Genomic DNA, 13,414 nt, shown 5'->3' with positions numbered 1-13,414 from the left:
AAAATAACTTCCAATTAAATTATTCCAGTTAATAAATTTAAAAATATTTAGTGTTAATACTTTGAATAATAAAAATTAATTTTGAGAGAAAAATTAAACATGCGATGACCTAATTTACTGACCTTAATGACAAATTAAAAAATAAAAAATTTCTTTTACAAATATTACACAATAAAAATCTCGATTTTAGAATTTTTTTTTTTTTTCGATTACTTTCACTGAGTACAAGACGTGCGGAGAATTTTTTTTTTTAATACGATATATATATTTATATATTTATATAAATGTGGATGGTTGTCTGCTCGAGTATAAATTTATAAGTTAATTTAATCCATATATTTTCTTACGCCTAATGGAGCACAAAGAAAATATTTACTTGGGTGTTAATAATTTCTCTGGAATCCAAGTGATGTTTCCACGGTAAAGTGAAACTTTGGGAATGATATCGGGGTATTGTGAGATACTGGGGGGTCTAGTGTTACATTAAGATGAAGACGATATGTGTAACATGTGTCAAACGGTAACAAAAGTATTGCTCAAGAGTTAGTTGTATTGATGAAAGCTAAAACAAAGTTAAGAAAGTCTATTGTAATTCGTGGATGGTCGTGACCCAACAGTATTTATATATGTGCCGGCGTGACCGGTTCAATTTAGTCAGCGTGGAATTGTTCATCAGCGAACAATAATTAGTTTCGCGTCATTATCCCGAGCGTCAACACGCCGATTTACAGTAAAATTGTCTAGTGTTTTGAAATAATAATAAACTCAGTGGTAAAAAGTGACGATGAAATTGTTGGTAAGAACGCGCATAGAAATTGAAAAAAAAAAGAAAAGAAAATTTATTTATTTAAAACTATTCTGATAAATAATTCAATTGCAGATTATCTTGGGGATTGTTACGCTGACGTTGGCTAACAAAAATAAAACTTTAAGTGCCAGGACCTATGATATCGATTTTATTGACGAGAATGAGGATAAGAGTGCAAATAATCCTCAGAAAAGAGATTCAGGATATTTTTATTCCCGACCTCGTTTGTCTTTTGCAAGCAAAATTAAAAATACAAGGCTGTCTGGACGTATTGTGAGACCATTTATGACGTACGGGCCGCCGAAGAGTCCGGTTAACCCTCCGACGAAAAATAAGTACGAGAATGTTAATTTAGGTCGACCGAATCCACAGTTTCAGGCTCCGGATCCGCTGAAACTTACGGAATTCACCCAACCTAGTCCGATAGCCAGCCAGAATGAGGAACCATTCAAGCTCAATTCGGCCAACTATCTGCCTCCGAAAAATCAGAAGCTCCCTTCTCATTCGGCGACTTACTTCCACCGTCCTCAAGATCCGCAAAATTTCGAAAGCCAGAAACTCCTGCAGAATCCTTCAGCCAACGGTCAAATATCAGACGCGGCTCAATTTTTGCAGCAAAACGCTCAGGCTATTTCGCATCTGTACCGAAGGCCGGCGACTAATCAGAATTATGAACCTCTTCCTGAGAAGAGTTCAAGTGGCAGCGTCAATGCCATCGCTGGTGTCAGCGATTTCATAAGCTCGCGGTCTCATCAATCGGAAGCTCTGCCCTCTTATGCATCAGGGACTCTCGAACCTTACAGGTCACTCGAGCAAATCCAGTCACGGGAAAAAGACCAACTGATTTCGGAACTTCGTCACCAATTGGCTGTACAGGATTCCGCTCAATCGGGACAGAGGTACGATCATCATGGAAACTATTTTTCAAATTTTCCAAATCAAAATAACGGTGATAAATTAAATTACGGATTTATCGGGCAATCTGTTTATGGGTCTGTCAATTCGGTGGACCAGGCGGCACTAGGGGGATCAGGAACATCTGTGCCAGCAGTTCATCAACCGCAAAATACCAATCAAGGAAACTCTCACCCGTCAAACTCTATTCCCACGTCAGTCCAAATACCCGGAGCGTTTCCGTTTCCTCAGTACGCCGAGGGATTTGCGCCGGTAATTGGTGGCACAAACTTTGTGACCGGTACCAGTTTACCGAGTTATGGATCTACTTTCTTTGGATCAAACACTCCCGGACAAATCGACTCACCCACTCACTTCTCTATTCCCATACCTACCGTCGCAAATAATAACAAGCCTTTGACGCCACCAAAACCTTCCTTTCCATCTTTCCATCCCGTTTCTGCTGGACACGGGATACCCTCGACGTCAATAACTTCTGTCCAAACATCAGTAGTTCATCCTCAACCACTTCCACTTCCACATCCTATCCATCCCATCCAGACAGTCCATCCCATCCAACCAGTCCATCACGTTCATCCAGTCTACAACGTCCAAACAATTCCCGTCAGTCCTGTAGTTTTAAAACCCGTTAAACCAGTATACCCCGTCTACTATCCGACTGTTCCGTATGTATTACAAAAGCCATCAGCTCCAGCAGCTCCACAGACATACGCCCCATCATACTCAGTAATAAAATCCGCTCAAATTTGGTGATCACTAAATTACTACTCCCTAATTCTTCATAACTCTGTAAATAGTTTTATTTATTCAAATAAAGTAATCAAATATAACATTGGCTTTTATTTTATTTTAATTTAAGTTACGACCAAATTAGGACTTGAACGCTCCAGAGTGACGGATGCCAACGTAATTAAGAATCCCACGTCACCTAATATTTAACGTTGGAAAGTAGACAGGTAGACGTGAAAATTGTGCAGCGTACGTGCTTACTTCCGACGAAAAAAAAAAACTCTCACCAAAGTTCAGTTACACTTGACTCCTGATCGACGTGCTCTATTATTTAGATCGCGACCTCGAAAGTCATTTAATGTATTCCAGCCACGCGCCCTTGTGTCTTCTGCATACATAATACCCCGAGATCAAGAGATTAGTCTAATAACGAAATGTCACTGAGCATTATTTTTAAAAATACTTCCTCTGTCTCGCATCCCCGTCATCCGTCACCCATTTTATAAATAGCTAATGACCACCCCCACTTCAGATTAACCATAAGTGTAATTAGCACACTCGAGCATAACTCCAACTATTTAATATTCAAAGTCAAGGTTTGACATTAATATGTTATGGTCTTGGCTCAAGAGTGTCTCGACGGAAGTTGCATTCACTTTCTGCCACTGACCCAAATCTCTAGCTTTTCATTTAAATCCATTGAAATATATATACTTTTACTTACATATCCATTTGCTGTCGGTATTAGTATAAACCACAAGGGGATTTCCTACTGGCCGGTCTATCATCATCGTCATCATTATAACTATCATTCGAGAAATCATGATGTGATATTAGTGGAGCAAAAAGTATATCTTATAAACCACACCCTATTTTTAAATAGAAATTATATATCTTTCAATAAAGAAACAAAACGACAACAAACAAAAGTAATTTAATATCACACCGGCAATTCCCATGCCATTGACTCCAAAGCTGTTTATCGAGAGTGAAAGGTTCGAATTACCCCTTTACTAAACGCCTGTGTTGCTCCGCACATCTCTGTTCCAGCCCCAGTTACGGTCCCAGAGTATCTCTATTGAAAAACTTAATTTACAACCGGAGCAAAAAAAGGAATAGAGTAACAACGGGAGTCTTATGAAGCATTTCCGCTTATTAAAAGATTTCAATGGAGATAAAATACAGAAAAAGTAGAAAACCCCGAGTACATTTCCATCGAACGGACCGATTTCGCGGGGCAATTCAGAGCAAACGTGGCTTTATGACTTAGGGGAAACCGGGGCAAGACGGCCCACCTGGGGCAAGAAGGCCCACCTCAAAAATTAACCAAAAATTTTTTTTTCCGGTTTTCTTTTGATTATCACAAATTTAGATTATTTACTGATTTTTAGCCCGATACGTGAAACTTGAGGCAAAATGAACCACTCAAAAATTCTAAAAGAAAATGTATTTCATAGTATTATAACCTAGTCATGATTAATTTAATAGAAATATCATTTTTTGGTTAATTATATGGATTTGGATTAAAATAGAGCATTTGAAAAAGTTAAAAAAACCAATAATCAATTTTCTACAGAAGTGAAAAAATGACTCGTATTATATCAAAAAAGGTTATTTCGAGTAATATTAAAGTAAATTCAGTTGTTAAAGAGAAAAATATAAACATTTGTTACGCGGGAAATTTTTTTACAATTAAAAAAAAAAAATTTTTTTTTTTCATTTTTTTTCGGAGGGGGCCGTCTTGCCCCCAAAAAAAAAAAATTTTTTTTCAGGAGCTTCACCAAAATTTTGGTGAATTGAGTTCAAGTTGGACAAGAGTAAATCGACTTGATGGTTAAAAGCCACAAATAATAATAACCGGCTTAGGTGGGCCGTTTTGCCCCGGTCTCCCCTACATTTCCATCGAACGGAGCGATTTCGCGGGGCAATTCAGAACAAACGTGGCTTTATGACTTACACTATTCAATCAGACAATTAAACTTTCTTCACTCACGATATCGTAAATTACAAGTCCCATCTTTTAATTTATTCATAATTCATCCAGATTAATAACTTATGCATAATATCCGCATGTCACGGTTTAAATAACAATATGATTGGCGATTTAATCTCCTGGGAACTCGATAACAGCTAAAGAGGATCGAGGAAAAACGTTAAATATAGTAGTCACACCCATTGTTATTTTTTCTCACTTAGTAAAACATCAAACGTTTTGTTCTATTGTTGCCTGCTGATGGATAATATCGATATATTTTAAAAATAATCAGCCTCGCTCGGACAGGAAAAATATTAAATCGAGGAATGCATTTAAGTATATGTTTATTACACATATAAATGTATATGTATTGATCGAAATTAATAGCTGCGACAGTTTATAAATCTGAGGAGTTAGTGAGCGTATGTAGATGTAATTTTTGTATAGATTTTACCTTCACCTAGACCTCTCATTTCTCCCATATATAAACAAGAGGGGATCCGGATATAAAGCCTGTCCCCTCGATAGCACTACTATCACAACCGACACTTCACTCTTAATCACTTGGTGGGCACTCTGTTGTAAATTTACAGTTAATAAAGTCACCCCTGGAAGGACGATGCGACTGGTGAGTTATTCTATCAAAAACTCTAACGTTTATTTTGTATATTCCGCTAATTAGATAATTTTATTTAAAATTTGTGACAGATATTGGTAACGTTGTTGGCAGTAGTGTCCTCTGGACTGTCACGGGATATTCGTAATGAAAGACGGCTTCGTAAGTACGGTCCAATGCCACCTAAAGATAAACGAGGATCTGATTATCCTCATTCTGGGCAGTCTTATTTCACTCCGTCCAATGCGCCTGCCAGTCATTCTGGTGGCTCGGGATACTCTGGAGGACCATCGAGCTCGAAGGGCTATGAAGCTCTAGCTAATTACGGAGGACAGTCATCAAGCTCAAAAGGCTACGAAGGTTTAGGAAACTATGGAGGGCCGTCGTCGAGCTCAAAAGGCTACGAAGCTCTAGGAAGCTATAGCGGAAACAGTTTCAAGTTTGGAGGAGGCAGTATAGGTCATGGAAGTGGTCTAAATTTAGCAGCTTTAACTCTCGGACAAGCTTACATGCCAGCGTCATTTGGATCGTCGTCTGGAAAAACTGGACCCGTCACTTTCGGACTCGGATCAGGATCGCAGAGCCAAGCGTACATGAGTCCAGTTTATGCCTCTTCAGCACAAGCAGTTTCTTCACTTGGTATCCAAGGAATGCAAGGGCTTCATAGGTATTCGGGATCTCAAGTTAATTTACCTGTCATTAGCTTGGGATCAGGCTACTCGTATCCGGGCGCCGGGTCCAGTGCTCAGAGCTACAGTCTCCCAGTTTCCAGTCACGGAGTGTCGGGCGGATTAGTAATCGCAAGTCCTCAAGGATCTTATAGTCCCAGTGGTTCATCTGTCTACAGTACTCAGTCATCACCGACACCATCTTCGAGCTATGAGTCTGCGTCCTATCAAGCCCAATCTGGACCAAGTCCTAGTTACCACATGGGATCCAGTTCTACTTCTGGTTATCACGTGCAGTCTACAGCTTCAAGCCCCAGTTACCACGTGGCGTCTAATCCTAGCTATCAAGTGGCATCCAGCGGAGCATCACAAAATCCCAATCACCACGTCGGATCTACCGGATCAAGTTCTAGCTATCAAATAGCTTCGTCACCTTCCAGCGGGCATACAGCCACCGAATCAAGTTATCCATCATCGTACTCCGAACCAAGCTACCAATCCGAGAACACTTACTCCAACCCTTCTTACACAGCACCCAGCACTAATTACGGAACACCCTACAGTCACTCAACTCCAAACGTCATTTACTCACCACCCTCAGGATACACGAGTCAATCTTCTTACCCTCCCACCAGTTACTCAAATTCCCTTATTTCTTACGCGCCCTCCCAGAATTCTTACAGCAGCCAAAGTAACCAGAATTCCTACTCATCGCCCGAATCCAGTTACTCTTCGTCACAATCCCAGTCACAAGCAAACGCATACGCCGGGGAGCAACAATCCGCCTACTCAAACACCAACCCCATGTACTTAACTTACGCTTACAAACATCTCAGAAACGGTAAAACTGATCCAAAATACGACACAATTTCCTACTCAAACTCCGATCAGCTTTTAGATTAAGTCTTGCCAAATTTCGCCTAATTGCCAGAATTTGTTTTCGTTTTTTTTTTCCGTTAATCTAGACGTTACTCAATATTTATTAATGTATATTTAACTGTTTATTTATATAATATTGATTAATTATTAAGTATTACATTTTTTGCGTGATATTTTAGATGAAAGTATAATTTTTTTGTTGTTGGTTATATTTAAATATTGTGAAATTCCGCTGTCCGATATTAATTACTTTTGATGTAAGAAAAAATGCGTATAAAAAAAAGGAAAAAAATGAATTACATGTATCGTGAATTACAAGAGTAAACACCTTTCTAAATATTTATTAGTTGAGAAAGTATTGTAGAGTACGTACGATGGAAAGTACTCTATTTCATTTATTAATTCGATTTACTGCTTCTTCGGTGGTTATTTTTACAACTTATCACTTGTTACTTGTCTTTTATTATCCTAGTAAATAGCAACTATTTGTTTATTATGTTCCTCATATTTATGTCTGTAATTTCTATGTACAAATGAAACATTTTTTAAAAATGAAAATAAAGTTTAAAAAATAAAGAAATGATGAGTAATTTTTTTGATCTTTTGATTATGTTGCGATATCATAAATTTTTGAAATAAAAAAGGTCAAGTATTTAGTATCCAGCTTAGCTATAACTCTCATTGAAAGCTCATTTCGAATGATTTCGAGGTATAAATAGCCAGTACAAGCTTACAGGCTAAAAGTGATCGGTAGGATGAATTCAATGGCCAATGCACCTGACCCACTTTTCACATGCATGCGCGTAGATTTATTTATTTATTTACTACAATAATTAAAAAAAAAATTCCATACATATGTAGATTTACATATTTACTCGACGAGGCAATTTCTCGGTCGGCAAAAAAATAAAATAAATTGGCAGGGGTCACTCTAAAAAAATTATGGGAAAATAAACTTTTACTTTTTACTGAGGAATCTGAAAATCATTAGGTGGCTTTCGGATAAGTGAAAGACGTCAAAAAAAGTTGAATGAATACGTATTAATTAACATGGGCATTAATGTATCAGAATGGACTTAACGCATGAAAGCATGATTAATTGATGGGTTGTAATTATTAATAAATAAAAAAGGTATGAAATATAGACTGAGATTCCGAGTATCGGTGGAGGCTCGCAGAGGCGTGGTCTTATTCCAGAAGTGCTGGATCAGGAGAAAGTGAAGCAATGAGCCTTTTCTCTAAAAAAAAAAGAACACAGGATGCCCGAGTAAGAGCCGGCAAAAAAGAGACAAGACAAAAGGACAAGATGCTGTTATTTATTATTATTTATTTTTTAGAGTTAAAACTGTTAGCTTCCTTTCTTTCCGTGGTTCTATTTAGAATTTGTAAAGAAGGTGTCCGTATGAAAATAACATATATGGTCAAAATATATGTAAAAATATATGATAAATATCAGAAAATATATGTGGCGAATTTAACTATATTTTCTGATATATTTTTTTTTATATTAAAAAATATAATACTCATCATATACGAGTCCGTATATATTTAGCATATATAATATATATATGTCGGTCGTATACAAACAATATATTTTTATCATAAATGAAAATATATATTCTTTTCATATACGAAAACTATATTTTTATCATACATAAAAATATGGATTTCTATCATATACGAAAAATATATTCTGATCATATATAAAACATATATTGTGTATTGTGTATGGAAAAAAAAGTTTCTTATTCGTATGACCAACTCCAATTAGATTAGATCTAAATTTTAATATACTCTTTAAATTGCAGTGAAAATTTTCAAAATTAGTTTATTTAATGCGAATACATATACCCATATACATATACGTACACCGAATAAAATATATGCTTAAATATAACAAAGAAAATATATGGTGCCATATATAATATAAATTATATGCTACCATATACTTCATTTCATATAAAAATTTTATATTTTTTGAATATAAAAGGAAATATATCAATACAATATATTATAAGGTAAATGTAAATGTATATATAGCTTAATATAAAAAACATGTAAGTAACATATATGAATACATATATTTACTACTGTATATAATTTTATATTAAATCGGCGAAAATCTCTATATGATTTTTTATAATATACAATATAATATATCATATATTCTTTTGTTGCAAACATGTATGATTTTATATATTTTAACCATATATTGTTTTTTCATACTCTCTAAAACTAAATAAGTGAAAATTTCACTAATTGAAATAGTGATCTTAAAATTCACTACAAAATTAGTGATTTTGAATTAGATTCACTAATTCATTAGTGATTCCCCGGATTCTACAATGATTACTAGTGGCGCCTCGCTTAAGGACTTTTTATTCTATCGTTGAATTATCAAATTCAGGGCAAAATTAATTACGATAATTTTTAAATACAACTGAACAGTATTAATTCAAGTGAGTTAATTAAATAAAACCTAATTTAGTTGCTAAATAATACATCTTGTTATTTTTTAATAGCTTTATATTTTTACTCCAACTTTTTTTACCGAACCTGAATCAAAACCATCATTGACAATAGATTCAGGTTATGAGTTATAATTATGATATAAATATTTACCGTATGAAAGTAATTTTAATTGTTAATTTAGTCGATCAAGTTGCTAAAAAAATTTTATAATCAATTACAAATAATAATCATAATAATAATAATATTTTGATACAATATTATTAGCAACGATACAATATTTTTCCAAATAAATCCTCGTCAACAAGTGAATTAGTACATTTTTGACTAATTCAATCAGTGAAATTTTCACTAATTCTATATGTTGTTTTTTTTTACTAATTCAAAAAATGAATAGTCACTAATTCATAGTCGTATACTTTGGACAATTTAGATTAGTGAATATTCACAAGTAATTAGTGGTTTTTCACTAATTTAGTTTTAGAGAGTACGGGTGGTTCTGGGTTGAATTGGTGGGTAGCAAAACTGGACGAGGGCATTATCGAGAAAGTGATTTTAATCATCATCGGATAGGGAGTTTGCGTGCGGGCGTACCACGTCCGGTATTTTATAGTCTATCGCCTGGGAATAAAACAATGGGTCTTATTTGCTTAAGAGGCGAGAACAAGTGAGACATTCATCTGCTAAGGAATTCACATATTCAGACAGTAAAAGCATCTTTCACTATCAAGTATTTGTGTAATGCGAGAATGCAAGCAAGAACCGATAAAATAAGGCAGCTTAAGAAATTTATTACCCAAACAAGTCGGATTTTATTTTCACTGGTTTAACGAGACTGCCGATCGTCTTCATTCCACCGGTTCATTTCAGCTTCATTACTTCAATACACATGCACTTATTAGCAATTACATACTCATTACTTTTGCTTACATGTCCACATCTATACATATAAGATCAGGGAAAAGTTAAACTAGTTTTCGTTATTTTTCATGATCACTTTGCACACTGGGTATAAAGGAGAAATTCAATGTCAGAGTCGTCATTAGTTGTCGAGCTGCTCTCGCGTTAACTCTGTAATCGAGCTAAATTACAATCTTAGCTCAAACCGTTCATTAGTTTTAATGTTAAAATAGTTTTGTGACCATGAAACTGCTTGTAAGTAGAAAAATATTTTTCCTATTACTGACAGCTAATAACATTTTGTTCAGTTAATTTATCAATTTCCGTTTTGTAGATTATTTTTATTCTGCCCGTGATATCTGCCCAGCGATACCGTGGACCTAATGAAGAGCCTTTTTTGCCGATTTACCCCATCTATCCTTACAGTCCCAAGTTAATGAAACGCGGAGCCGAAAGTCATTTTTTGTCGCAACTTAATCCAGAAGTTTTCGCACAAAAACACAGCCCACGTGATTCCTATGCTCTAAATTATTATTCGACGAGTAATAGTAATAATAATCGTGAACAAAGTACAACGCAGGCATATTCATTGGCAAACCCGCAAGCGTACACTACAATGTCAACATTACATGTGCCGCAGAACGTAAATTACAACAGTAACCCATCGAATTATTATAATTATCCACTGGCAGTTTTAGCTCAGCCCCAATCATACGCAACAGCGGCAAATTATCCAAATTACCAGTCGAATTATCAGCAAGCTTACGTGTCAGCAAACTATCCGCAACAAAGTTACTCTACGGGCAAAAACCAGGAGAAACAGCGAAACGAGTCAAATTTCAAAGACGCGACGTTTGTCGACGGATCCAATTACATAACGATCATAAAAGACTTGAAGGATCTCGAGGGCCAGTCGACAGCGCAGATTCCCAATGCAGCGTACAGACTGATAGGATTCGAAGGAGTTCAACGTCCGCCACCTCCACCGTCTCAGCCAACTGCAGCAGCTTCCGGTTACAGATACCAGCAACTGGACCAAATGACGGCTCAAGCTCTAGGAAGACTTATTGCCCAGCAGTCTGCAATATCCGCCACAGCCGCACCAACATACACTCCAGTGACTCAAAATCAGTACGAAACCGAGGGCTACATGCCTCAAACGGTCCAGCAAAATTCCCCGGTGATCGCCAAAACTGGGCTGGCTTACGTGATGAATCCCATGCCCATCAACATCGTGCCTCGACACATCGCTCGTGGACAGGACAGCTACCAGGATCTGAGGAATCAGGTCACCAGACCGGCAGCTAATCAAGTGACTCAAGTGTCCTTGGAACCCTCTCAGGGCGTATATATTCCGCCGATGAGGATCAAAAGTCCCCGCTATTCTGACTACTACACCCAAGCCAGTCCTGCGTACCCTTCTAATGACCAAGCTCAGCAAAATTCCGCTTACGTCTACCCCTCGTACGCGGGATACGCAGGACTAACCAGTCCTGAAATGAATTATAAACTGATAGATAATAACAATAATTATTACGCCACCAAAAGAAATATTAAAGTATTGAAACCTTAGGTATTGTTATTTAATTTTTGATATTTATTTTTGTTACTGTTACTGTTATTATTATTGTTATTGTTATTGTTTGTTTTTATGACGTTTTGTGTATTGAAATAAAGTTATAAAAATAATGAGAATTCTGGTTGTTGAATATATTAATAATAAGTAATAAGAACAAGTAGTATAGTCGGAAGACTTTCTATCTCGATATATATTTGATATCTAAAAAAATATATTCTAGATCTTATTTATGTTCCTGCAGAATAAGAACTTACATCTGATTGTGGAGTGAACCAGGATGGTCTACTTTGTTTTTCAACATTCTCTTTAAAGTATGCGGCAGTACATATAAAATAATATATATATATTTTTATATACATATATATTCGAGGATGGACATCTCGAGCGTTTACTTTCACGTATTTTTTTTTGTACCTTCCACGTATTCCTTTAAATTTCGGATCCAACGATCAGGTGACCACCGAAATTAGACCTGTTTTGATACAAAAGAAAGCATGATTTGTCATGCCGGTTTTTATTCTATTATTATTATTATTTATTTGTTTTTTTATTATCACCCAGCAATTTAATTGTTCTTAGTAATTTAAAAAATAATAATTAATTTAAAACACTAGCAAGCTTTTAAATTAAATTTTTTAACATAGTAATTAATTTAAAATCACGAGCGGAATTTAATTGAATTTAAATTTTTTCAGCCCAGTAATTAATAAAAATTTTAAATTGAAATATTTTATGAAAAATTAATTGAACAAAAAAATAGGCAATTTTTCGAACACGTTTGTTTTTATAAAATATATATATATATATATATAAGAGTGTCTCAAAAAATCGACTTTTTTTTTTTTTTTTTGAAGAACATTGAAAAATCGACAGAGTATCTCTAGACAAAGACCCTGTTAAAATATGAGACCTTAATATTAATATTTAAAGGTGGCGATTCACGATTTTCTATTTTCCATTTAAATAACATGGGAAAAAAAAAATTTTAATTTTGGAATTTTATAACTCGGCGATGGGTTATTGAACAGATAAGTTCAGGATATATTTTTGTAGGAAATTGAACGCTCTACAAAAAAAGTCTCTTATCATTTTTTGATAAATCCATCTGTTCAAAAGTTATTGGAGCTCGAAGTGAAGTTAGAGTAACTTTCGAGATCTTTTTACTTTTCCGACGAAACTATCGGACTTATCATAAAATGTTATGAAATCTTTTTTGTAGATAATTTTATTTTCTACAAATTATCATTGATAAATTTTTTTCAAATTCTGCATTTTTTTCTAGTTATTTCCATTTTAATGCCAAGCTCCTAAAAAAGTAGGGTTCTGATCGATTTCAAGAGCTTAGCATTAAAATGGAAACAACTAGAAAACAATGCAGAATTTGAAAAAAATTTATCAATGATAATTTGTAGAAAATAAAATTATCTACAAAAAAGATTTCATAACATTTTATGATAAGTCCGATAGTTTCGTCGGAAAAGTAAAAAGATCTCGAAATTTACTCTAACTTCACTTCGAGCTCCAATAACTTTTGAACAGATGGATTTATCAAAAAATGATAAGAGACTTTTTTTGTAGAGCGTTCAATCCCCTACAAAAATATATCCTGAACTTATCTGTTCAATAAGCCATCGCCGAGGTATAAAATTCCAAAATTAAAATTTTTTTTTTCCCATGTTATTTAAATGGAAAATAGAAAATCGTGAATCGCCACCTTTAAATATTAATATTAAGGTCTCATATTTTAACAGGGTTTTTGTCTAGAGATACTCTGTCGATTTTTCAATGTTCTTCAAGAAAAAAAAAAAGTCGATTTTTCGAGACACTTTAATTTATATATATATATATATGTTATTTGAATAGTCGGTAATTACGC

The 13,414-nt window shown here is 34.9% G+C and overlaps 3 protein-coding genes across 3 annotated transcripts; all 3 read left to right on the top strand.

Moving 5' to 3' along the window:
- Window positions 1-784: 784 nt before the first annotated feature.
- LOC130670588 (uncharacterized) lies at window positions 785-2,490 on the top strand. Its single transcript, XM_057474002.1, has 2 exons — window positions 785-796; window positions 881-2,490. Exons 1-2 carry the CDS (start codon window positions 785-787, stop codon window positions 2,474-2,476), a joined length of 1,608 nt encoding a protein of 535 aa, XP_057329985.1. The 3' UTR covers window positions 2,477-2,490.
- A 2,448-nt stretch (window positions 2,491-4,938) lies between these two features.
- Window positions 4,939-7,170, top strand: LOC130669425 (DNA-directed RNA polymerase II subunit RPB1-like). The gene is made up of 2 exons (XM_057472332.1): window positions 4,939-5,055; window positions 5,136-7,170. Exons 1-2 carry the CDS (start codon window positions 5,047-5,049, stop codon window positions 6,612-6,614), a joined length of 1,488 nt encoding a protein of 495 aa, XP_057328315.1. The 5' UTR covers window positions 4,939-5,046; the 3' UTR covers window positions 6,615-7,170.
- A 2,939-nt stretch (window positions 7,171-10,109) lies between these two features.
- LOC130669569 (uncharacterized) lies at window positions 10,110-11,675 on the top strand. Its single transcript, XM_057472541.1, has 2 exons — window positions 10,110-10,214; window positions 10,294-11,675. The coding sequence occupies exons 1-2, from the start codon at window positions 10,203-10,205 to the stop codon at window positions 11,530-11,532; spliced, it is 1,251 nt and encodes a 416-aa protein (XP_057328524.1). The 5' UTR covers window positions 10,110-10,202; the 3' UTR covers window positions 11,533-11,675.
- Window positions 11,676-13,414: the final 1,739 nt, after the last annotated feature.

This window comes from Microplitis mediator, chromosome 6, assembly GCF_029852145.1.
Source record: "Microplitis mediator isolate UGA2020A chromosome 6, iyMicMedi2.1, whole genome shotgun sequence".
Taxonomy (NCBI): domain Eukaryota; kingdom Metazoa; phylum Arthropoda; class Insecta; order Hymenoptera; family Braconidae; genus Microplitis; species Microplitis mediator.
The sequence above is the reverse complement of the archived record's forward strand: the minus strand, read 5'-3'. Positions and strand labels throughout refer to the sequence as shown.